Consider the following 25758-nt stretch of genomic DNA (forward strand, 5'->3'; position numbering starts at 1 on the left):
GGAGAGGTGACTGCTGGGACATTATACAGGACGGCACTGGAGGATTCTGGGTGATGAGCGGAGAGGTGACTGCTGGGACATTATACAGGACGGCACTGGAGGATTCTGGGTGATGAGCGGAGAGGTGACTGCTGGGACATTATACAGGAGGGCACTGGAGGATGCTGGGTGATGAGAGGAGAGGTGACTGCTGGGACATTATACAGGACGGCACTGGAGGATTCTGGGTGATGAGTGGAGAGGTGACTGCTGGGACATTATACAGGACGGCACTGGAGGATTCTGGGTGATGAGAGGAGAGGTGACTGCTGGGACATTATACAGGACGCCACTGGAGGATTCTGGGTGATGAGCGGAGAGGTGACTGCTGGGACATTATACAGGACGGCACTGGAGGATTCTGGGTGATGAGCGGAGAGGTGACTGCTGGGACATTATACAGGACGGCACTGGAGGATTCTGGGTGATGAGCGGAGAGGTGACTGCTGGGACATTATACAGGACGGCACTGGAGGATTCTGGGTGATGAGAGGAGAGGTGACTGCTGGGACATTATACAGGACGGCACTGGAGGATTCTGGGTGATGAGAGGAGAGGTGACTGCTGGGACATTATACAGGACAGCACTGGAGGATTCTGGGTGATGAGCGGAGAGGTGACTGCTGGGACATTATACAGGACGGCACTGGAGGATTCTGGGTGATGAGCGGAGAGGTGACTGCTGGGACATTATACAGGACGGCACTAGAGGATTCTGGGTGATGAGTGGAGAGGTGACTGCTGGGACATTATACAGGACGGCACTGGAGGATTCTGGGTGATGAGCGGAGAGGTGACTGCTGGGACATTATACAGGACGGCACTGGAGGATTCTGGGTGATGAGAGGAGAGGTGACTGCTGGGACATTATACAGGACGGCACTGGAGGATTCTGGGTGATGAGAGGAGAGGTGACTGCTGGGACATTATACAGGAGGGCACTGGAGGATTCTGGGTGTTGAGCGGAGAGGTGACTGCTGGGACATTATACAGGACAGCACTGGAGGATTCTGGGTGATGAGTGGAGAGGTGACTGCTGGGACATTATACAGGACGGCACTGGAGGATTCTGGGTGTTGAGCGGAGAGGTGACTGCTGGGACATTATACAGGACAGCACTGGAGGATTCTGGGTGATGAGCGGAGAGGTGACTGCTGGGACATTATACAGGAGGGCACTGGAGGATTCTGGGTGATGAGCGGAGAGGAGACTGCTGGGACATTATACAGGACGGCACTGGAGGATTCTGGGTGATGAGAGGAGAGGTGACTGCTGGGACATTATACAGGACGGCACTGGAGGATTCTGGGTGATGAGAGGAGAGGTGACTGCTGGGACATTATACAGGACTGGAGAATTCTGGGTGTTGAGCGGAGAGGTGACTGCTGGGACATTATACAGGACGGCACTGGAGGATTCTGGGTGATGAGAGGAGAGGTGACTGCTGGGACATTATACAGGACGGCACTGGAGGATTCTGGGTGATGAGCGGAGAGGTGACTGCTGGGACATTATACAGGAGGGCACTGGAGGATTCTGGGTGATGAGCGGAGAGATGACTGCTGGGACATTATACAGGACGGCACTGGAGGATTCTGGGTGATGAGCGGAGAGGTGACTGCTGGGACATTATACAGGAGGGCACTGGAGGATTCTGGGTGATGAGAGGAGAGGTGACTGCTGGGACATTATACAGGACGGCACTGGAGGATTCTGGGTGATGAGCGGAGAGGTGACTGCTGGGACATTATACAGGAGGGCACTGGAGGATTCTGGGTGATGAGAGGAGAGGTGACTGCTGGGACATTATACAGGACGGCACTGGAGGATTCTGGGTGATGAGGGGAGAGGTGACTGCTGGGACATTATACAGGACTGGAGAATTCTGGGTGATGAGCGGAGAGGTGACTGCTGGGACATTATACAGGACGGCACTGGAGGATTCTGGGTGATGAGCGGAGAGGTGACTGCTGGGACATTATACAGGAGGGCACTGGAGGATTCTGGGTGATGAGCGGAGAGGTGACTGCTGGGACATTATACAGGACTGGAGGATTCTGGGTGATGAGCGGAGAGGTGACTGCTGGGACATTATACGGCACTGGAGGATTCTGGGTGTTGAGCGGAGAGGTGACTGTTGGGACATTATACAGGACAGCACTGGAGGATTCTGGGTGATGAGCGGAGAGGTGACTGCTGGGACATTATACAGGACGGCACTGGAGGATTCTGGGTGATGAGAGGAGAGGTGACTGCTGGGACATTATACAGGACAGCACTGGAGGATTCTGGGTGATGAGCGGAGAGGTGACTGCTGGGACATTATACAGGAAGACACTGGAGGATTCTGGGTGATGAGAGGAGAGGTGACTGCTGGGACATTATACAGGACGGCACTGGAGGATTCTGGGTGATGAGCGGAGAGGTGACTGCTGGGACATTATACAGGACGGCACTGGAGGATTCTGGGTGATGAGCGGAGAGGTGACTGCTGGGACATTATACAGGACGGTACTGGAGGATTCTGGGTGATGAGCGGAGAGGAGACTGCTGGGACATTATACAGGACGGCACTGGAGGATTCTGGGTGATGAGCGGAGAGGAGACTGCTGGGACATTATACAGGACGGCACTGGAGGATTCTGGGTGATGAGCGGGGAGGTGACTGCTGGGACATTATACAGGACGGCACTGGAGGATTCTGGGTGATGAGCGGAGAGGTGACTGCTGGGACATTATACAGGACGGCACTGGAGGATTCTGGGTGATGAGAGGAGAGGTGACTGCTGGGACATTATACAGGACGGCACTGGAGGATTCTGGGTGATGAGCGGAGAGGTGACTGCTGGGACATTATACAGGACGGTACTGGAGGATTCTGGGTGATGAGAGGAGAGGTGACTGCTGGGACATTATACAGGATGGCACTGGAGGATTCTGGGTGATGAGCGGAGAGGAGACTGCTGGGACATTATACAGGACGGCACTGGAGGATTCCGGGTGATGAGAGGAGAGGTGACTGCTGGGACATTATACAGGATGGCACTGGAGGATTCTGGGTGATGAGCGGAGAGGAGACTGCTGGGACATTATACAGGACGGCACTGGAGGATTCTGGGTGATGAGCGGAGAGGTGACTGCTGGGACATTATACAGGACGGTACTGGAGGATTCTGGGTGATGAGCGGAAAGGAGACTGCTGGGACATTATACAGGACGGCACTGGAGGATTCTGGGTGATGAGCGGAGAGGTGACTGCTGGGACATTATACAGGACGGCACTGGAGGATTCTGGGTGATGAGCGGAGAGGTGACTGCTGGGACATTATACAGGACGGCACTGGAGGATTCTGGGTGATGAGCGGAGAGGTGACTGCTGGGACATTATACAGGACGGCACTGGAGGATTCTGGGTGATGAGCGGAGAGGTGACTGCTGGGAAATTATACAGGAGGGCACTGGAGGATTCTGGGTGATGAGAGGAGAGGTGACTGCTGGGACATTATACAGGACGGCACTGGAGGATTCTGAGTGATGAGCGGAGAGGTGACTGCTGGGACATTATACAGGACGGCACTGGAGGATTCTGGGTGATGAGCGGAGAGGTGACTGCTGGGATATTATACAGGATGGCACTGGAGGATTCTGGGTGATGAGCGGAGAGGTGACTGCTGGGACATTATACAGGACTGGAGGATTCTGGGTGATGAGCGGAGAGGTGACTGCTGTGACATTATACAGGACTTCACTGGAGGATTCTGGGTGATGAGCGGAGAGGTGACTGCTGGGATATTATACAGGATGGCACTGGAGGATTCTGGGTGATGAGCAGAGAGGTGACTGCTGGGACATTATACAGGACGGCACTGGAGGATTCTGGGTGATGAGCGGAGAGGAGACTGCTGGGACATTATACAGGACGGCACTGGAGGATTCTGGGTGATGAGCGGAGAGGAGACTGCTGGGACATTATACAGGACGGCACTGGAGGATTCTGGGAGATGAGCGGAGAGGTGACTGCTAGGACATTATACAGGACGGCACTGGAGGATTCTGGGTGATGAACGGAGAGGTGACTGCTGGGACATTATACAGGACGGCACTGGAGGATTCTGGGTGATGAGCGGAGAGGTGACTGCTGGGACATTATACAGGACGGCACTGGAGGATTCTGGGTGATGAGAGGAGAGGTGACTGCTGGGACATTATACAGGACGGCACTGGAGGATTCTGGGAGATGAGCGGAGAGGAGACTGCTGGGACATTATACAGGACGGCACTGGAGGATTCTGGGTGATGAGAGGAGAGGTGACTGCTGGGACATTATACAGGACGGCACTGGAGGATTCTGGGTGATGAGCGGAGAGGTGACTGCTGGGACATTATACAGGAGGGCACTGGAGGATTCTGGGTGATGAGAGGAGAGGTGACTGCTGGGACATTATACAGGACGGCACTGGAGGATTCTGGGTGATGAGGGGAGAGGTGACTGCTGGGACATTATACAGGACTGGAGAATTCTGGGTGATGAGCGGAGAGGTGACTGCTGGGACATTATACAGGACGGCACTGGAGGATTCTGGGTGATGAGCGGAGAGGTGACTGCTGGGACATTATACAGGAGGGCACTGGAGGATTCTGGGTGATGAGCGGAGAGGTGACTGCTGGGACATTATACAGGACTGGAGGATTCTGGGTGATGAGCGGAGAGGTGACTGCTGGGACATTATACGGCACTGGAGGATTCTGGGTGTTGAGCGGAGAGGTGACTGTTGGGACATTATACAGGACAGCACTGGAGGATTCTGGGTGATGAGCGGAGAGGTGACTGCTGGGACATTATACAGGACGGCACTGGAGGATTCTGGGTGATGAGAGGAGAGGTGACTGCTGGGACATTATACAGGACAGCACTGGAGGATTCTGGGTGATGAGCGGAGAGGTGACTGCTGGGACATTATACAGGAAGACACTGGAGGATTCTGGGTGATGAGAGGAGAGGTGACTGCTGGGACATTATACAGGACGGCACTGGAGGATTCTGGGTGATGAGCGGAGAGGTGACTGCTGGGACATTATACAGGACGGCACTGGAGGATTCTGGGTGATGAGCGGAGAGGTGACTGCTGGGACATTATACAGGACGGTACTGGAGGATTCTGGGTGATGAGCGGAGAGGAGACTGCTGGGACATTATACAGGACGGCACTGGAGGATTCTGGGTGATGAGCGGAGAGGAGACTGCTGGGACATTATACAGGACGGCACTGGAGGATTCTGGGTGATGAGCGGGGAGGTGACTGCTGGGACATTATACAGGACGGCACTGGAGGATTCTGGGTGATGAGCGGAGAGGTGACTGCTGGGACATTATACAGGACGGCACTGGAGGATTCTTGGTGATGAGAGGAGAGGTGACTGCTGGGACATTATACAGGACGGCACTGGAGGATTCTGGGTGATGAGCGGAGAGGTGACTGCTGGGACATTATACAGGACGGTACTGGAGGATTCTGGGTGATGAGAGGAGAGGTGACTGCTGGGACATTATACAGGATGGCACTGGAGGATTCTGGGTGATGAGCGGAGAGGAGACTGCTGGGACATTATACAGGACGGCACTGGAGGATTCCGGGTGATGAGAGGAGAGGTGACTGCTGGGACATTATACAGGATGGCACTGGAGGATTCTGGGTGATGAGCGGAGAGGAGACTGCTGGGACATTATACAGGACGGCACTGGAGGATTCTGGGTGATGAGCGGAGAGGTGACTGCTGGGACATTATACAGGACGGTACTGGAGGATTCTGGGTGATGAGCGGAGAGGAGACTGCTGGGACATTATACAGGACGGCACTGGAGGATTCTGGGTGATGAGCGGAGAGGTGACTGCTGGGACATTATACAGGACGGCACTGGAGGATTCTGGGTGATGAGCGGAGAGGTGACTGCTGGGACATTATACAGGACGGCACTGGAGGATTCTGGGTGATGAGCGGAGAGGTGACTGCTGGGACATTATACAGGACGGCACTGGAGGATTCTGGGTGATGAGCGGAGAGGTGACTGCTGGGAAATTATACAGGAGGGCACTGGAGGATTCTGGGTGATGAGAGGAGAGGTGACTGCTGGGACATTATACAGGACGGCACTGGAGGATTCTGAGTGATGAGCGGAGAGGTGACTGCTGGGACATTATACAGGACGGCACTGGAGGATTCTGGGTGATGAGCGGAGAGGTGACTGCTGTGACATTATACAGGACGGCACTGGAGGATTCTGGGTGATGAGCGGAGAGGTGACTGCTGGGATATTATACAGGATGGCACTGGAGGATTCTGGGTGATGAGCAGAGAGGTGACTGCTGGGACATTATACAGGACGGCACTGGAGGATTCTGGGTGATGAGCGGAGAGGAGACTGCTGGGACATTATACAGGACGGCACTGGAGGATTCTGGGTGATGAGCGGAGAGGAGACTGCTGGGACATTATACAGGACGGCACTGGAGGATTCTGGGAGATGAGCGGAGAGGTGACTGCTAGGACATTATACAGGACGGCACTGGAGGATTCTGGGTGATGAACGGAGAGGTGACTGCTGGGACATTATACAGGACGGCACTGGAGGATTCTGGGTGATGAGCGGAGAGGTGACTGCTGGGACATTATACAGGACGGCACTGGAGGATTCTGGGTGATGAGAGGAGAGGTGACTGCTGGGACATTATACAGGACGGCACTGGAGGATTCTGGGAGATGAGCGGAGAGGAGACTGCTGGGACATTATACAGGACGGCACTGGAGGATTCTGGGTGATGAGAGGAGAGGTGACTGCTGGGACATTATACAGGACGGCACTGGAGGATTCTGGGTGATGAGCGGAGAGGTGACTGCTGGGACATTATACAGGACGGCACTGGAGGATTCTGGGTGATGAGAGGAGAGGTGACTGCTGGGACATTATACAGGACGGCACTGGAGGATTCTGGGTGATGAGCGGAGAGGTGACTGCTGGGACATTATACAGGACGGCACTGGAGGATTCTGGGAGATGAGCGGAGAGGTGACTGCTGGGACATTATACAGGACGGCACTGGAGGATTCTGGGAGATGAGCGGAGAGGAGACTGCTGGGACATTATACAGGACGGCACTGGAGGATTCTGGGTGATGAGAGGAGAGGTGACTGCTGGGACATTATACAGGACGGCACTGGAGGATTCTGGGTGATGAGCGGAGAGGTGACTGCTGGGACATTATACAGGACAGCACTGGAGGATTCTGGGAGATGAGCGGAGAGGTGACTGCTGGGACATTATACAGGACGGCACTGGAGGATTCTGGGTGATGAGCGGAGAGGTGACTGCTGGGACATTATACAGGACGGCACTGGAGGATTCTGGGTGATGAGAGGAGAGGAGACTGCTGGGACATTATACAGGACAGCACTGGAGGATTCTGGGTGATGAGCGGAGAGGAGACTGCTGGGACATTATACAGGACGGCACTGGAGGATTCTGGGTGATGAGCGGAGAGGTGACTGCTGGGACATTATACAGGACAGCACTGGAGGATTCTGGGTGATGAGGGGAGAGGTGACTGCTGGGACATTATACAGGACGGCACTGGAGGATTCTGGGTGATGAGCGGAGAGGTGACTGCTGGGACATTATACAGGACGGCACTGGAGGATTCTGGGTGATGAGCGGAGAGGTGACTGCTGGGACATTATACAGGACGGCACTGGAGGATTCTGGGTGATGAGCGGAGAGGTGACTGCTGGGACATTATACAGGACGGCACTGGAGGATTCTGGGTGATGAGCGGAGAGGTGACTGCTGGGACATTATACAGGACGGCACTGGAGGATTCTGAGTGATGAGAGGAGAGGTGACTGCTGGGACATTATACAGGACGGCACTGGAGGATTCTGGGTGATGAGCGGAGAGGTGACTGCAGGGACATTATACAGGACGGCACTGGAGGATTCTGGGTGATGAGCGGAGAGGTGACTGCTGGGACATTATACAGGACGGCACTGGAGGATTCTGGGTGATGAGCGGAGAGGTGACTGCTGGGACATTATACAGGACTGGAGGATTCTGGGTGAAGAGCGGAGAGGTGACTGCTGGGACATTATACAGGACGGCACTGGAGGATTCTGGGTGATGAGCGGAGAGGAGACTGCTGGGACATTATACAGGACGGCACTGGAGGATTCTGGGTGATGAGCGGAGAGGAGACTGCTGGGACATTATACAGGACGGCACTGGAGGATTCTGGGTGATGAGCGGAGAGGTGACTGCTGGGACATTATACAGGACGGCACTGGAGGATTCTGGGTGATGAGCGGAGAGGAGACTGCTGGGACATTATACAGGACGGCACTGGAGGATTCTGGGTGATGAGCGGAGAGGAGACTGCTGGGACATTATACAGGACGGCACTGGAGGATTCTGGGTGAAGAGCGGAGAGGTGACTGCTGGGACATTATACAGGACGGCACTGGAGGATTCTGGGTGATGAGCGGAGAGGAGACTGCTGGGACATTATACAGGACGGCACTGGAGGATTCTGGGTGATGAGCGGAGAGGTGACTGCTGGGACATTATACAGGACGGCACTGGAGGATTCTGGGTGATGAGCGGAGAGGAGACTGCTGGGACATTATACAGGACGGCACTGGAGGATTCTGGGTGATGAGAGGAGAGGTGACTGCTGGGACATTATACAGGACGACACAGGAGGATTCTGGGTGATGAGCGGAGAGGAGACTGCTGGGACATTATACAGGACGGCACTGGAGGATTCTGGGTGATGAGGGGAGAGGTGACTGCTGGGACATTATACAGGACGGCACTGGAGGATTCTGGGTGATGAGAGTAGAGGTGACTGCTGGGACATTATACAGGACGGCACTGGAGGATTCTGGGTGATGAGCGGAGAGGTGACTGCTGGAACATTATACAGGACGGCACTGGAGGATTCTGGGTGATGAGCGGAGAGGAGACTGCTGGGACATTATACAGGACGGCACTGGAGGATTCTGGGTGATGAGAGGAGAGGTGACTGCTTGGGACATTATACAGGACGGCACTGGAGGATTCTGGGTGATGAGCGGAGAGGTGACTGCTGGAACGTTATACAGGACGGCACTGGAGGATTCTGAGTGATGAGAAGAGAGGTGACTGCTGGGACATTATACATGACGGCACTGGAGGATTCTGGGTGATGAGAGGAGAGGTGACTGCTGGGACATTACACAGGACGGCACTGGAGGATTCTGGGTGATGAGCGGCGAGGTGACTGCTGGGACATTATACATGACGGCACTGGAGGATTCTGGGTGATGAGCGGAGAGGTGACTGCTGGGACATTATACATGACGGCACTGGAGGATTCTGGGTGATGAGCGGAGAGGTGACTGCTGGGACATTACACAGGACGGCACTGGAGGATTCTGGGTGATGAGAGGAGAGGTGACTGCTGGGACATTATACAGGACGGCACTGGAGGAGTCTGGGTGATGAGCGGAGAGGTGACTGCTGGGACATTATACAGGACGGCACTGGAGGATTCTGGGTGATGAGCGGAGAGGTGACTGCTGGGACATTATATAGGACGGCACTGGAGGAGTCTGGGTGATGAGCGGAGAGGTGACTGCTGGGACATTATACAGGACGGTACTGGATGATTCTGGGTGATGAGCGGAGAGGTGACTGCTGGGACATTATACAGGAGGACACTGGAGGATTCTGGGTGATGAGGGGAGAGGTGACTGCTGGGACATTATATAGGACGGCACTGGAGGAGTCTGGGTGATGAGCGGAGAGGTGACTGCTGGGACATTATACAGGACGGTACTGGATGATTCTGGGTGATGAGCGGAGAGGTGACTGCTGGGACATTATACAGGACGGCACTGGAGGATTCTGGGTGATGAGCGGAGAGGTGACTGCTGGGACATTATACAGGATGGCACTGGAGGATTCTGAGTGATGAGCGGAGAGGTGACTGCTGGGACATTATACAGGACGGCACTGGAGGATTCTGGGTGATGAGCGGAGAGGTGACTGCTGGGACATTATACAGGACGGCACTGGAGGATTCTGGGTGATGAGCGGAGAGGTGACTGCTGGGACATTATACTGGAGGATTCTGGGTGGTGACTGTGTCGTTGTTGTCAGGTTCCTATAAGGTGTCAGGATGTCGCTGTCTATCTCTCCATGGAGGAGTGGGAGTTTCTAGAAGGACATAAGGATCAGTACAAGGATTTCATCATGGAGGAGCATCGGCCTCTTGCATCACAAGGTGAGGGGGATAATGTTTATGGAACTGTGGGGTTTCCACTGTTTAGGCACATCACGGGGGTCTCCAAACGCAACATGGCCCCACCATTGATTCCAGCCAATTTTGCATTCAAGAGGTCAAGCGGTGCTCCCTCCCTTTAGAGCCCAGACAGTGGTTTACCCCAACATATGGGGTGTCAGCGTACTCAGGAAAAATTGCACAACAACTTTTGGGGTCTAATTTCTCCTGTTACCCTTGGGAAAATAAAAAAATTGCTGGCTAAAAAAATTGTTGTAGAAAAAAAATGATTTTTTATTTTCACGCCTGGGCGTTATAACCTTCTGTGAAGCACTTGGGGGTTTAAAGTGCTCACCTCACATCTAGATAAGTTCCTTGGGTGGTCTAGTTTCCAAAATGGGGTCACTTGTGGGGGTTTCTACTGTTTAGGCACATCAGGGGCTCTGCAAACATAACATGACCCCCGCAGACCATTCCATCAAAGTCTGCATTCTAAAACTGCACTCCTTCCATTCCGAGCCCCGACTTGTGTCCATACAGTGGTCCCCCCCACATTTGGGGTACAACGGTGCTCAGGACAAATTGGACAACAACTTTTGGGGTCCACTTTTTCCTTTTACCTTTGTGAAAATAAAAAATTGGGGGCTAAAATATAATTTTTGTGGAAAAAAAAATGATTTTGTATTTTCACAGCTCTGCGCTATCACCTTTAGTGAAACACTTGGGGTTTCAAAGTTCTCACCACACATGTAGATAATTTCCTTGGGGGGGGTCTAGTTTCCAAAATGGGATCAATTGTGGCGGAGCTCCATTGTTTAGGCACACAGGGGCCTCTCTCTATACTCGTCATGGTGTCCGCTAACGATTGGAGCTAATTTTCCATTCAAAAAGTAAAATGGCGCTCCTTCCCTTCTGAGCCCTGCCGTGCGCCCAAACAGTGGTTTATGACCACATATGAGGTATCGGTGTACTCAGGAGAAATTGCCCTACAAATATTAGGATCCATTTTATCCTGTTGCTCATGTGAAAATGAACAAATTGATGCTAAAAGACATTTTTGTTGAAAAAATTAAAATGTCCATTTTTTCCGTCCACGTTGCTTTAGTTCCTGTGAAGCACCTGAAGGGTTAATAATCTTCTTGAATGTAGTTTTGAGTAGCTTGAGGGGTGTAGTTTTTAGAATGGTGTCACTTTTGGGTATTTTGTGCCATAAAGACCCCTCAAAGTGACTTCAAATGTGAGGTGGTCCCTAAAAAAATGTTTTTTTAAATATTGTTGTAAAAATGAGAAATCGCTGGTCAACTTTTAACCCTTATAACTTCCTAACGAAAAAAAAAAATGTTTCTAGAATTGTGCTGATGTAAAGTAGACATGTGGGAAATGTTATTTATTAACTATTTTGTGTCACATAACTCTCTGGTTTAACAGAATAAAAATTAAAAATTTGAAAATTGCAAAATTTTCAAAATTTTGGCCAAATTTCCGATTTTTTTCACAAATAAACGCAAAAATTATCGACCTAAATTGTCCTCTAACGTGAAGCCCAATATGTCATGAAAAAACAGTCTCAGAATCGCTAGGATACGTTGAAGCGTTCCTGAGTTATTACCTCATAAAGGGACACTGGTCAGAATTGCAAAAAATGGCCTGGTCATTAAGGTCACAATAGGCTGGGTCATGAAGGGGTATATTGACTTTTAGGATTGCTGCTTGTAATGGGTGACGCTACAGGACGAGTCCTCTCATATCTCAAGGCTGTCTGCATATCCAAGATGTTTGGATCATCGTCTCTGCCGGTACTTTACATGTATGCCCTTTACGGTGGCCGCAGGCCGGCACTGATGGCGGGGTTAAAGTCTGTAGTCATCTGTGATGCTGCTGTGTTCGTCTTTAGCCTCCATATCCATTATTCCAATGTGGGCTCATCCCTCCGATATCCACCGGTTTGGCCGACAGTTTGTGGGAGCAGCTTTCTGACAGTGAACCTAGGCGCGCTCCTGTGAGTGGGAGAGGCGGCTGAGATGACGGCCAAAGTATGGTTCTGCCGACAGCCATCTAATGTGCATGGCCGACCTTACTGCCATCGCGTGGCAAGAAATTAGGGGGCTATTTTCTCCTTTTACCCTTTTGTGCTAATTTCTGTGATGCGCCAAAAGGGTTAACAAACTTCTGGATGCGTTTTTTGATACATGGAAAGGTGCAGTTTTTATTTATTGTTTTGGGGGGAGTCTGACCTTTATGCGCCTTTAAATAACTTCAAATTATAAAGTGGTCCCTAGAAAACAAGGAAGAGAAAGGATAAAGGTGCGCTCCAGCGACCAAACCGTCCACTTGTGTAAAAGCGCAGGAATTCTAAGTAAATCAGTGATAGTACGTGTAATAACCGGGCTGTGGAGTCGGTAAGCCAAACCTCCGACCCTGACTCCGACTCCTCAATTTCCATCACTCCGACTCCACCAAAATGGGCTCTGACTCCACAGCCCTGGTAATAACGGGATTTAGTTAACTCTTAATTGGATCAAAATGTGTAACATTCATCCCACCGCAACAAGGTGTCCCAATCGGGATGGTCCTATCTCTAGTATTAACCCTCTATTTGTGCCAGCAGGACCAAAGTCCTGTCTGCAGAAAGCTTTATAGAATAAGTACACAGCTCAAAAAGGGAGAGAAAACTAACGCAAAACCAAAAGGAGTGAGCTGAAAATGTGCAGTATTAGTCACAGACAGGGATTTAGTCACCCTGTGGTTGTGTCTCCACAGATGGACCCAGGAGGAGAAATCCACCAGAGAGATGTCCCCGTCCTCTGTGTCCCCAGGACTGTCCAGAGGAGAATCACAACATCCCGGAGGATCATCAGGTAGATGACACTGAAGCCCCCACAACATCTGACCATGAAGTGATGGGACCTGAGCTCATCTTACATTTTTCTTTTTAGGGTGAAGATCTGATTGATATTAAGGTTGAGGTTATACATGGAGCACAAGAGGCGATCGCAATATGGGCCGATCAGCAGGGTGAGGAGGGGAGACTGTCACGTCTGATTTGTGGTCACCTACTACTACTCCCATCATCTCATCATCACATGACACAATCTATCCCATCACTGTGTGTTTCCTACAGATGGATCCAGGAGGAGAAATCCACCAGAGAGATGTCCCCGTCCTCTGTGTCCCCAGGACTGTCCGGAGGAGAAGCACAACATCCCGGAGGATCATCAGGTAGATGACACTGAAGCCCCCACAACATCTGACCATGAAGTGATGGGACCTGAGCTCATCTTACATTTTTCTTTTTAGGGTGAAGATCTGATTGATATTCAGGTTGAGGTTATACATGGAGCACAAGAGGCGATCGCAATATGGGCCGATCAGCAGGGTGAGGAGGGGAGACTGTCACGTCTGATTTGTGGTCACCTACTATCACATAACACAATCTATTCCATCACTGTTTGTTTCCTACAGGTGGACTCATGGAAAGGAATCCACCAGAGAGATGTCCCCGTCCTCTGTGTCCCCAGGACTGTCCAGAGGAGAATCACAACATCCCGGAGGATCATCAGGTAGACGGCGCTGAGCCCTGTACCGGATCTGTATATGGGGGACATTTCTTGTCTTCTCATGTTGCTGTTACATTTTTCCACCTGTCTTCTGTTTTGTACTGAATCTTATATTTGATGTATCAAGAATGAAGATCTGGCTAATTGTAAGGTGAAGATGGAAACAGAAGAAAGACAGAGGATAAGGGGACATGAATCTTTTACAAGTGACGTGAAGGTGGAGATTCCAGTTGCTCTTCCCCCAGGTATGTCATGGATTTGGAAAGCAAATTCAGAGATCTCTTTAAGATGTGATTCCACCGAATCTTAGACGGTGCTCCTACCACATGCAGCCTATGTGTTCTCCTGAATCGTAATCCGCCCCCAGATCCACAGCCGTGGTCTGTCCATAACAAACCTGCGTCAACCAAAGCTTGTTGTGCCATCATCATTGTGCCATCTGCTTGTTGCTGTCATCATAGCTGGCAGCAGAGGTTAGGCTTAGAGGAGCTCAGCATGTTGTGCTGGGCTTCAAACACATAGTGGTGGTCTCCAGCTGTAAACGTGGCATGCCAGTGTGTGTGCACTGCTCCCATCTGATACTACGGCCACAGCCACGGAGATGAGGTCAGAGACACACATGCGCACATTAACCTCCCTGCATGCTTAAAGGGAACTTGTCACCACTTTTTTGCCTTACCAGCTAAAAATATCATATAACTGAGTGTCAGCTATGCGGTCCAGAACTAGATATCAAACCCCCTGACTCCCCCTGTCTCAGCCATAAAAACCTTTTTTATTTGTCGCACGCTGTATGTTAACCTGTTTGGTCCGGTCCGATGGGCGTTTCCTCTGTTCCGTCACTCCACCCCTCCTCGGCTTGCTGTACACATTCTTCACTGTGAATATCGCAGATCGCGTACAGATTTTGAGGGCTAAGCCGAAAATCGGTAGAGCGCATGGCCGCGAAATACTTCCGGGACATAGGAAACAACTACGTAGGCTGGCGCATGCGCACTACTGATTTTCGGCATTGCCCTCAGTCGGGCAAAGCATACTGCGCACGCGCGAGGTCACATTTCAGTGCGCATGTGCGAGGTCACATTTCAGTGCGCATGCATGAAACCTGTACACGATCTGCGATATTCATAACAAAGAATGCGTACAGCAAGCCAAGGAGGGGTGGAGTGACAGAACAGTGGCAACGCCCATCGGACCGGACCGAACAGATTACCATACAGCGTGGAATAAATAAAAAAGATTTCTACAGGTGATACATGGGGAGTCAGGGGGTTTCAGAATTAGTTATGGAATGCAGAGCTGACACTCAATGAAATGATATTTTTAGCTGGTAGGCCAAAAAAGAGGTGACAGGTTCCCTTTAAGGAAAATGGTGGCAGCGTATGTGCAGATTGAAGAACAGAGATTTCAGTCTACACATGCGCCAACACCGGCACCATTTTTCTGAAGCCTGCAATCAGATTGATCTGCACAAGCGCCGCCCACAGCTAGGTCAGTGCCAGCGCAGACGTGTATCAGTATGAAGATACTTACACCACAGGCCGCGGAGGGGCTGTGACAGAGATAAAGACCCTATAACCACAGGTACCTAATAAATCAGCAGCACAGCCTTTATACCCAGACCTCTAGTTTACAATGCCTGGTCCTGATCGTCCTCGTGTAAAGGTCTGAAATTGGCTCCTGTAAATGCGCCCTAAATGTTTGTGTGCGATTATGCAGTATGTCATCAGATGGGGCCCCCTTTTAACTTGTGCCCATGGGCCCCACTTTTACTAAAACTGACTCTGGTTACAGCAGGACAGATACAGTAGACCTTTCCTTAATCTGACACCCCAAAAGGAAGCCGACATCCTGAAAAGAATCACACTCAAAAGACCCCACAAGAATAAGGGTTGGCTAATGCCGGGGTCTCACACGCAGATCCCGTAGTACCGCTGTCATCACTTCAGTCCTGAGCCCAAGCAATGTGGCTGCTGCCGGCCACCCTGGGGGAGCCGACTGCTACACTTGGCTGCAGTGGAACGCAGCCGGAACGGCAAGAGAACTGACCGTGACGCATGTCTGACAGAAGTGACGTATGAATGACCCATGCACTATTGGCACTTGCCAACTGTAAGGCTGGGTTCACACGTAGTGGAATTCCCGTGGAAGTTACCGCGAGAATTCCAGAATTCCATTCTGCGGGGAAATCGCATTTTAAATTCCCGCGATTTTCACGCGGAAAAACTAGCGATTTGGAAGCGTAATTAGCTTGCAGAATGCTAGCGGTTTCCAAGCGATCTGTAGCATCACTTGGAGAATTGATTGACAGGTTGGTCACACTCGTCATACACAGTGTTTGACGAGTGTGACCAACTTTTTACTATTCAGGCGGCCTATGCAGCATCAGTAGTAAATAGATCTAATGTTAAAAATAATAAAAAATAAAAAAATCGGGTTATATTCACCTTCCGACGTCCCGCGCAGCGTCCCCTGGCTTCAGCGATGCTCCCGGCAGGTCCCGTTCCCAGTGATGCCTTGCGACAATGACCTTTGATAACGTCGCGGTCTCGTGAGACCGCTACAGTATCATGAGACGCGACGTCAGCAAAGGTCATCGCAATGCATCATTGGGAACGGAACCTGCCGCGTGTATCGCTGAAGCCTGGGGACGCTGCGCGGGACGTCGGAAGGTGAATATAACCCGATTTTTTTTTTTTATTTCTATTTTTTACAGGGATATGGTGCCCAGAGCCTGGAGGACAGTCTCCTCTCCTCCGGACCCTGGGTACCATCCGCAAATGTTCTGCTTACTTTTCGCATGGTGGGCACAGCCACATGCGGAAAGTAAGCAGAACAATGCATTCCTATGTGGGCGAAATCGCCGAGATTCCGCAAAATAATGAGCATGCTGCGAATTTTTCCGTGATGCGATTCCGCCGCGGGAAAATCCGCAGCATTGTGGAATCCCATAGGATTGCATGGGATGCTGTTTTTTTCACGTTTTCGCGGTAAAAACCGCGACATGTGAACGCAGCCTAATTGTTTTGGTTCTAAGGGGGTCTTGTGAGTGATTCTTTTGGGGGCCCCTCCTTTTCTGAGTCACATTTATTGCAGTACAGTACCATATGTACCAGTAAGCAGAGGAAAAAGAAATATGCTGTACTTTTTGATCCTTAGACAACATGAGTTCAAAAAGAAAGAGCTATTCCGTCGAGTACAAGAAGAGAATCGTGGAGGATTCCCAAGGCAAAAATCTTACTGCTTTCTGCAAAGAGAAGATGTTGAACATCCGAATGGTCCGAAGATGGCGGGCAGAGTACGATAACCTCAGTCAGCAGGTGTGCAAGGGAAATGCTAAGAGGCGCAAGTGTGGAGCGGGTCGGCATCCATTATTTCCTGAGCTGGAAGACATGATCTGTGAATGGATTGCTGACAGGAGAGCCAAGGCATTGGTTGTGCGCAGGGCTGATATTCAAGAATTTGCCCTTACAATGGCACCACAATTAGAAATATCACCAGAAGACTTCAAAGCGTCACATCACTGGCTGGACGGCTTCCTTCAGCGATGTGAACTGTCTCTAAGACGATCCACAACTCTCATTAAGCTAGAAGATGCTGAAGTTATTAAACGTGCGCTTGCATTCAAGTCCTTTGTTGATGGCATCGACTTTTCTAAATACCAACTTTCCAACATGATTGTTATGGATGAAACTGCAGTGTTTCTGGGCCAAGGATCACAAGCGACGATTGATCAGCGGGTGCCTCCTCTGTCTACACTCTCCACCGGTCATGAAGGTGCACGTGTTACCTGCATTTTGGCAATTCGTCTGGATGGAACTAAAGTGCCACCTCTAATCATTACTAAGGGCAAGAAGGAGAAGATGAAACGTATTTCAGGCATTTATATTCTTGAAACCGTAAAAGCTTGGTGCACACAAGCAGTTATACGGAAATGGGTCGATTTAATGCTGCCGCTCGTTTTACGAGGTGGTCAAAGAGGTCTGCTAGTCTGGGATTCAGCCAGTACACACCGTGCTAAAGATATGAAGAACTTCCTTCAGGAAAGAAAAATAGATCAAATAATGATTCCCGCAGGAATGACGGCCTATCTCCAGACTCTTGATATTGCAATAAACAAGCCATTCAAGGACCATTTACACACGGAAATAAATGACTACATTAGAAACAGAATGGAGAGAAATCAGCATGGAAACTTTGTGAATCCTAGACTGCAAGAGGTTGTGACTTGGGTGAAGAACTCATGGGAGAAAATCACTGACAATTGCGTTGCCAATGTGCTACAAGCAGGATACATGGACAAGAGGCGCTCATTTAAGGACAGTGCTATTGCTGGACATGAGAAATTGGGGCCAATGATTCTAAAGGCAACAGAGTCACAAGAAATTCACAACTGGATTCAGGGTTTGGAGAGTTACGATGATGTTCCGGAAGATGATGACATGACTGTGTTTGAATAAATGTTGATTTTTGTTCATGAATACTGGTTAATGGGAATCTGTCACCTATTTTTCGCCTATCAGCTGTGGCCTCCGCCATTAGGGGCTTCTCTACAGCATTCTGTAATGCATTCTGTAATGCTGTAGATAAGCCCCCGATGTAACCTGAAAGAGAAGAAAAATGAGTTATACTCACCTCTTCCGGCGCCTGCGCACTGCAGTAATCTGCTCTGCCCTCAACAAGGCAGAGAAGTGCGCCTGCGCCGGAGCTGTGACGGTCAGGAATGAAGAGGACGTCATCGTTGCAAGATGGGAGGTGCCGGACCGGACCACGACTCCCTCTGGACCCGAACTGGACCCGGACCTCCCCTGGGTGAGTATAATATAACTCATTTTTCTTCTCTTTCAGGTTACATCGGGGTTTACCTACAGCATTACAGAATGCATTACAGAACGCTGTAGATAAGCCACTGATGGCGGAGGCCGCAGCTGATAGGCGAAAAATAGGTGACAGATTCCCTTTAATGTAGATCGTTGTACATGGAAATAGGATCTCAAGAAGGTCATGACGGAATTCATGGTTTGTCGAGATATGATGATCCAGAATGTGATCACATGATTATATTGTAATAAATGTTGATTTTTTTTTTTTTTATTTTTTATTTTCTGTATTTAAGAAAAAATGTGGATTGTTCTTATTGTGAAAAAATAAGCCCTAACCCCTTTTTCAGACTGAAAAATAACACAGGACGCTGTCTTATTTACGGGGAAACACCGTACGTTCCACCAGTTTTCTACGTTAGTGACACTTTGCAGGAACTGTTGTCTTCCAGATATTCCCGCAGCACAACCTTCAGTATCGTGCAGTCACCGCCCTGCTATCATCTCGTGTCCTGGTCGGTCTGTTTCAGCACGATTTCTTTCACATACAACATTTTTTAAGGCACGATGACACTGCAGTTTTTCATACAAAGTCTGTAATAGATTCAAGTGTAAATCCCTTCTTTTAGATTTTACTTTCCTTTGGAACCTGCGTCAGGTTTTAGATCTGAAAACTGAATCAAGAACTGTGGGGTTTTGCTGAGAGAAAGCATTACGGTAGATGAAACTGCTCTTGCATTTTGTGACTTTTAGCAGGTTTACTCCCGGCTAAGTCCACCAATGTTTCGAAATCTTGGCCAAGCTGGCCAGGAATGCTTTTAAAACATCACAAGTTATCATTTTTTTTGCGACATTTCAAGCAATTTGACTCCAGTATTCTGGTGAAAATTGCTTGATGAACCCAGACCAATGGCTTAAACTTTTCCTTCCAGCAGAATCCATTTTTTTAGCTTTGGCTAACAATCCCATCTCAGACCGCATTATAAACTGTGTGTTTTGCTAGGAATAAAATTAATGTAATATCTACTTTGATTTGAAAAATAACTAACAAACTCCATTTTAATCTTAACAGAAAATCACATTGGGATTCCTGAGGGAAATGTTATTTTCTTGCTAAATTATAAAGTAGAAGATGAACACATCATGCCACACTCTTCAGAAGAAAATCTCATTACTCTTAGCGTAAATTCAGGATTTAACAGTACAGATCAAACTTTTAAGCCCCCTAATTTTGAAGACCCTTCTGATCAATCTTGCATTGTTACCACAAGTACAAGTCAGAAAATGATTCAACAGCTCCAACATACGTTTGCAAAACACTTTACAAGAAGATCAAGTCTTTCTACACACAGAAGAATTCACACTGGAGGGAAACCATTTTCATGTTCAGAATGTGGGAAGACCTTTACAGATAAATCGACTCTTGTAAGACATGAAAAAAGTCACACGGGAGAGAAACCATTTTCGTGTTTACTTTGCGGGAAGTGCTATATAAACAAATCAAGTCTTGTTCGACATGAAATAATTCACACAGGAGAAAAGCCATTTGCATGTTCTGTATGTGGGAAGTGTTTTACTGGTAAATCCAGTCTGGTTAGACATGAGCGAAGTCACACAGGTGAGAAGCCATACTCCTGTTCAGAATGTGGGAAATTTTTTACTCAGAAATCAGATCAAGTTAAACATCAGAGAATTCATACAGGAGAGAAACCGTATTCATGTTCAGAATGTGGGAAATGTTTTATATGTAAATCAGATCTTGTTAAACATGAAAGAATTCATACAGGAGAGAAACCTCATTCATGTTCAGAATGTGGAAAGTGCTTCATACGTAAAGCAGATCTTGTTAAACATGAGAGAATTCACACAGGAGGAAAACCTTATTTATGTAAAGAATGTGGGAACATTTTTTCTCATTTATCAGATCTTACAAAACATCAGATAATTCATACAGGGGAGAAGCCATTTCCATGTTCAGAATGTGGGAAAAGTTTCAGTACTAAAGCCAATCTTAGTGATCATCATCAAATTCACACAGGAGAGAAGCCATTTTCATGTTCACAATGTGGAAGATGTTTTATGACTCAATCAAATTTTATTGCACATCAGAGAATTCACCCAGGCGAGAAGCCTTTTTCATGTTCAGAATGTGGCAAATGTTTTACTAAGAAATCAGATCTTGTTAAACATCTGAGAATTCACACAGGAGAGAAGCCGTATTCATGTTTAGACTGTGGGAAATGTTTTACTCAGAAATCAAATCTTGTTAAACATCAAAGAATTCACACAGAAGAGAAGATGTATTCATGTTCAGAATGTGAAAAATGTTTTACAGACCAATCAGATCTTGTTAGACATCAGAGAATTCACACAGAAGAGAAGCCGTATTCATGTTTAGACTGTGGGAAATGTTTTACTCAGAAATCAAATCTTGTTAAACATCAGAGAATTCACACGGGAGAGAAGCCGTATTCATGTTCAGAATGTGAAAAATGTTTTACAGACCAATCAGATCTTGTTAGACATCATAGAATTCACACAGAAGAGAAGCCGTATTTATGTTTTGACTGTGGGAAATGTTTTACTCATAAATCAAATCTTGTTAAACATCAAAGAATTCACACAGGAGAGAAGATGTATCCATGTTCAGAATGTGAAAAATGTTTTACAGACCAATCAGATCTTGTTAGACATCAGAGAATTCATACAGGAGAGAAGCCGTATTCATGTTTAGACTGTGGGAAATGTTTTACTCAGAAATCAAATCTTGTTAAACATCAGAGAATTCACACGGGAGAGAAGCCGTATTCATGTTCAGAATGTGAAAAATGTTTTACACACCAATATGATCTTGTTAAACATCAGAGAATTCACACAGGAGAGAAGCCGTATTCATGTTTAGACTGTGGGAAATGTTTTACTCAGAAATCAAATCTTATTAAACATCAGAGAATTCACACGGGAGAGAAGTTGTATTCATGTTCAGAATGTGAAAAATGTTTTACACACCAATCTGATCTTGTTAGACATCAGAGAATTCATACAGGAGAGAAGCCGTATTCATGTTTAGACTGTGGGAAATGTTTTATTTGTAAATCACATCTTGTTAAACATCAGAGCGTTCACACAGGAGAGAAGCCGTATTCATGTTTAGAATGTGAGAAATGTTTTACACAGAAATCACATCTTATTAAACATCAGAGAATTCACACAGAAGAGAAGCCGTATTCATCTTCAGACTGTGGAAAATCATTACTTACTAAAACCTAACTTTGGAACTATTAGAAGAATCACACAGGAGAGGAACTGTTTTGATATCTTATATTTTAAAAAAATATTTTGTAAGTAAATCTAAATGTGAAACTCATCAGAGAATTCACATAGAAACCATATTCTTGTTTGGAAATGTGAGAAATACTATATATTGCAAAATGGCATAGGTTATTAACTCCTTTAACAGCCAATAAGTGTTTATTTTACATGTACAGTATAATTAGCCTGGATATGCAAAACATGCTAGTTATGGTTATCATTGGTCATCCATGATTGAGATCCAGAGCGAAAAGCATTGCGGACATAAGGAAGAGCAGAAGAAAGATATTTCAATGTAATGAAGCTGGTTTGTCACCTTGATCCTTGTTTTTTTATTACTGCATTCGTAACGTCATCCCACTGCAACAGAATCGGGAGCAATATTGCAAAAAATATGGGAACTTTGTATTAAATTTTATCTTCATTAAAATAGCGTAAAAATGTTTGAAACCAAACAAAACTGACTGCTGGAGTGGTGCTTCTAATCTAAGGTCCCTGCTCCTGCTCTCACATTTACCTAATGCCATCATTACCTTCTATCGCCGCTGCTCCACTCAGTCTCTGGCAGTATTGTTCCAGTGCCTCATGGAGCGAGCTGGAGGTCACTCTTTAATGCAAGTCTATGAGAGCCTCCTTCTGGCTCTCATAGGTGTGGAATGAGAGCTTGAGATGCAACTTCTGTCTTCCGTCAGTCAGAAGTTGCAGTCACAAGATGGCGCCGTGGCATTGGAGCTGCTCTGATAAATGGCTGTACAGGAGGGGAAAATAGTGTTGATAGTGCCTTGGCCTAAATAATGGTTGAAGAAAGGCTGGAGAAAACAATAGTGCAATAGGTTCTTGAAATGCGGTTTTTGGCAATGAGTATCAAAGTTAGCAAATTTTTTCTACGGTACAAACCACTATGGGAATGAATTTGGGCGTGGCATTGGGGGAGGGTTTAGGACAGTTGATACCCTAAGCAGAAATAGTCGTACAGAGAAATTTATAAAGTGCATGTACACTAATGCCAGTAGTCTCACCAACAAGATGGAGGAATTAGAATTATTATTGTTGAAGGAAAGTTATTATATGGTGGGTGTACTTCTGGCATTTCTGTGTGTTTCTGCACCTTTCCCTCATCAGGGATACCGACTAACTCACCACCCATTTGCATCTCCTGTCTCTGTTTCCACACCTCAGGGCCTGCACATGAAAGCAGGTCTCCTTGCAGCCCGCCCTCTCCTATTGTGTTTCCAGCCAATAGTTAGGAGACACTTAAGGCACCTCCACCTGTTGGGAGGTGTCTGAGAAACATTTGTGTTGTTACTGGCCTGCTATGTCCTCTTGTCTGCTTTGGCTGATCTTGATACAATATTGGCTAACCTGTATCCTGCTTCCATACCTGACCTTTCTGCTATCCAGACCCACAGTCTTTACCAGTACCAGTGGCCATCCTGTTTGCCACTCAGAACCACATACTCTGTACCAGTACACATGGCTGTCCTGACCTCTATTCCGAGCCACACAGTCTGAACCCGTAGTAATGGATGTCCTATCATATCTGGGACACTATCCAAACCAACTTCTCTGACCCTGGGGTCATCTGCTTCTGTTCCGGACACTGTCCTGGATTGGTACCTGGCAGTTACCTGCTGCAGAAGCCTGACCTCTCCATCAGAGTCTCCAGTGAAAACCAGGTAGCTGCTTAGTTATGCTCTTCCAGGGTAAGCTATGCCCATGGTGCAGTGGGTCCACAATCCACAAGTGTTACAGTTTGCTTAGGCTATGGGTCCTACTGGCTCCAATACCTCAGTGCTCTCTGAGATATACGAGGAGATGACACGGCAACGTGAGCAGCAGGATCAAATTCTGACCTACCTACGGTCGGTTAACGCCTATTTAAGTGCCCTGATGCCAGCTGTTTTCTTTGTACCAGCTCAAGTTTCTACCACCTCAGCAGCTGCAATTTACACAGCTGGATCTCATCCTCTGTGCCGAGGCTTCATCAATCTATTGGCTCACCAGTTTTCTTCCGACCAGTAGCCTTTATGTCCCATCTAGGAAAATCAGAGGGGATCTAGTGATCTCAGACCTACAGGCCATCCTAGGAGCATTCTGCAAAGTATTTGAGCTGGCACATATCATTGCATCCTCTCTCCTTAGATTGCGACAAGGTAGTCTGACTGTGGGTCAGTTTGCAATCTGGTTTCGCACCTTGTCAACTGAGCTCAGCTGAAACAATGAGGGACAGTCTGGTAAAACTAAAGGTGAGTTGTCTGGTCATGATATCCATACTACCCTTGATGACCTGATTGCCCTGGCCATCCATATTGACATGAGGTCCAGGAGCGCGTCAGAGAAGTGGCACATGAAAGAAAACCACCCCGTCTAGCTCCTTCCTATCAGAAGCCACTCCTACCCCAACCGTCTGCCTCTGCTAGTTCTCCAGAGCCTATGCAGGTGGATTGTGTTAAGCTGGCTTAGCGACGGCAGGAATTTTGTAGAGTCAAAGGGTTATGCTACTACTGCGATAGTCCAGACCACCTTATCTGTTCCTGTCCTGAAAAGATAGGAAACTTCAAAGCGTAGGGTCTGTTTGAGAGGCTACCCTGGGCAAAATAAATTCCCCTCCGCCATTGACTATCCGTGTCTATGACAAGTCTTTCATGTCTAACTGGCCACATCCAACTGGCGTTAATGAAATCCAGCGGTTCTGGGGATTTGCAAACTACTATAGCCATTTTATTCCTGATTTCTCATCCAGAACTGCTCCCACCACAGAAATGATCTGGGGTATGTCAACTCCACTCAGCTCTGGGGAGGGGAGAGAAGTACCCAGCAGGGATCGGCTCTCTGGCACCACCACTTGCCCCAGGTCAGTCAGGGAACTGCACCGAGGGCAAGTAGTCACCAGAAAGTCTTTACTCATAGGTAAGAGTTATTGAGGCACTTCCAGTGAGGGGGGATATATATCACCAGTCCAGGCTGGGGATATATATATATATATATATATAGACCTCCTGGCGTCACTATTGGAGTTCCTCACTAACACAGTATGGTATGCTGCCACCAGTTCCTCATTCGATATACAAGCCCCGTCCAACAACAGGCTTATATCAGGTCAGAAACCAACCCTGGGGTAGCATATAATGTCACCAACTGAGCATGCGGACATGGGGATTCATGAATCAAGATAAAAGAGCAGCCCAAGATTAATTTTATGTTTAATCGCCGAAATAGCGCACTAGAAAAATACAGGTATATATACAGGAACAAATACGCAGGTATACAGTCAGGAGTATAGTACAAGGGTAGGGTACATATAGATTACAATTACTGTATTATGTAGCATGTGATCACAGGGAGGCGCTGATGGATAACAGGTCCAAATCTTAGTTATGTGATTCCCTGGCTGCGTCAGGTAATGGGCCTCCTGCCAGTATAAAGACTAAGTCCAATATGAGGAGCTGCCTATTATCGCTGCGCCCACCCCTGGGCTGGGCCGCATCCCTACTTCCATATCCGAGAGTATGATTTTCCAGCAGAACCGTGGATGGCCCATAACTTTCCACTCAAAGCTTTAAATAGAATGGCAGCTGCACAACTGGGTTCTGCTGGATTTTACCTTTGCAGGGAGAACAAATACGGCTACTGTACTGAAATTCATGGTAGCTATACTTGGTAAATAAATAACACAGAGTGCTAGGGGTGGCTGCCTGGTATGGGCTCGTGAGGTAAGGA

At 48.2% G+C, this 25758-nt stretch overlaps 1 protein-coding gene across 1 annotated transcript in view; it reads left to right on the top strand.

Moving 5' to 3' along the window:
• Positions 1–22498, top strand: part of LOC141074917 (uncharacterized) — a 48965-nt gene extending 26467 nt beyond the window's left edge. Inside the window, exons 4-11 of the mRNA XM_073562226.1 lie at positions 10229–10352; positions 13110–13207; positions 13286–13364; positions 13471–13568; positions 13647–13725; positions 13812–13909; positions 14034–14151; positions 19799–22498. Coding sequence (XP_073418327.1) covers positions 10229–10352; positions 13110–13207; positions 13286–13364; positions 13471–13568; positions 13647–13725; positions 13812–13909; positions 14034–14151; positions 19799–21996 — 2892 coding nt within the window. The 3' untranslated portion in view covers positions 21997–22498. The remainder of the gene's footprint in view (positions 1–10228; positions 10353–13109; positions 13208–13285; positions 13365–13470; positions 13569–13646; positions 13726–13811; positions 13910–14033; positions 14152–19798) is intronic.
• Positions 22499–25758: the final 3260 nt, after the last annotated feature.

This window comes from Dendrobates tinctorius, unplaced genomic scaffold, assembly GCF_039654945.1.
Source record: "Dendrobates tinctorius isolate UK_male_01 unplaced genomic scaffold, ASM3965494v1 ptg000342l, whole genome shotgun sequence".
Taxonomy (NCBI): Eukaryota; Metazoa; Chordata; class Amphibia; order Anura; family Dendrobatidae; genus Dendrobates; species Dendrobates tinctorius.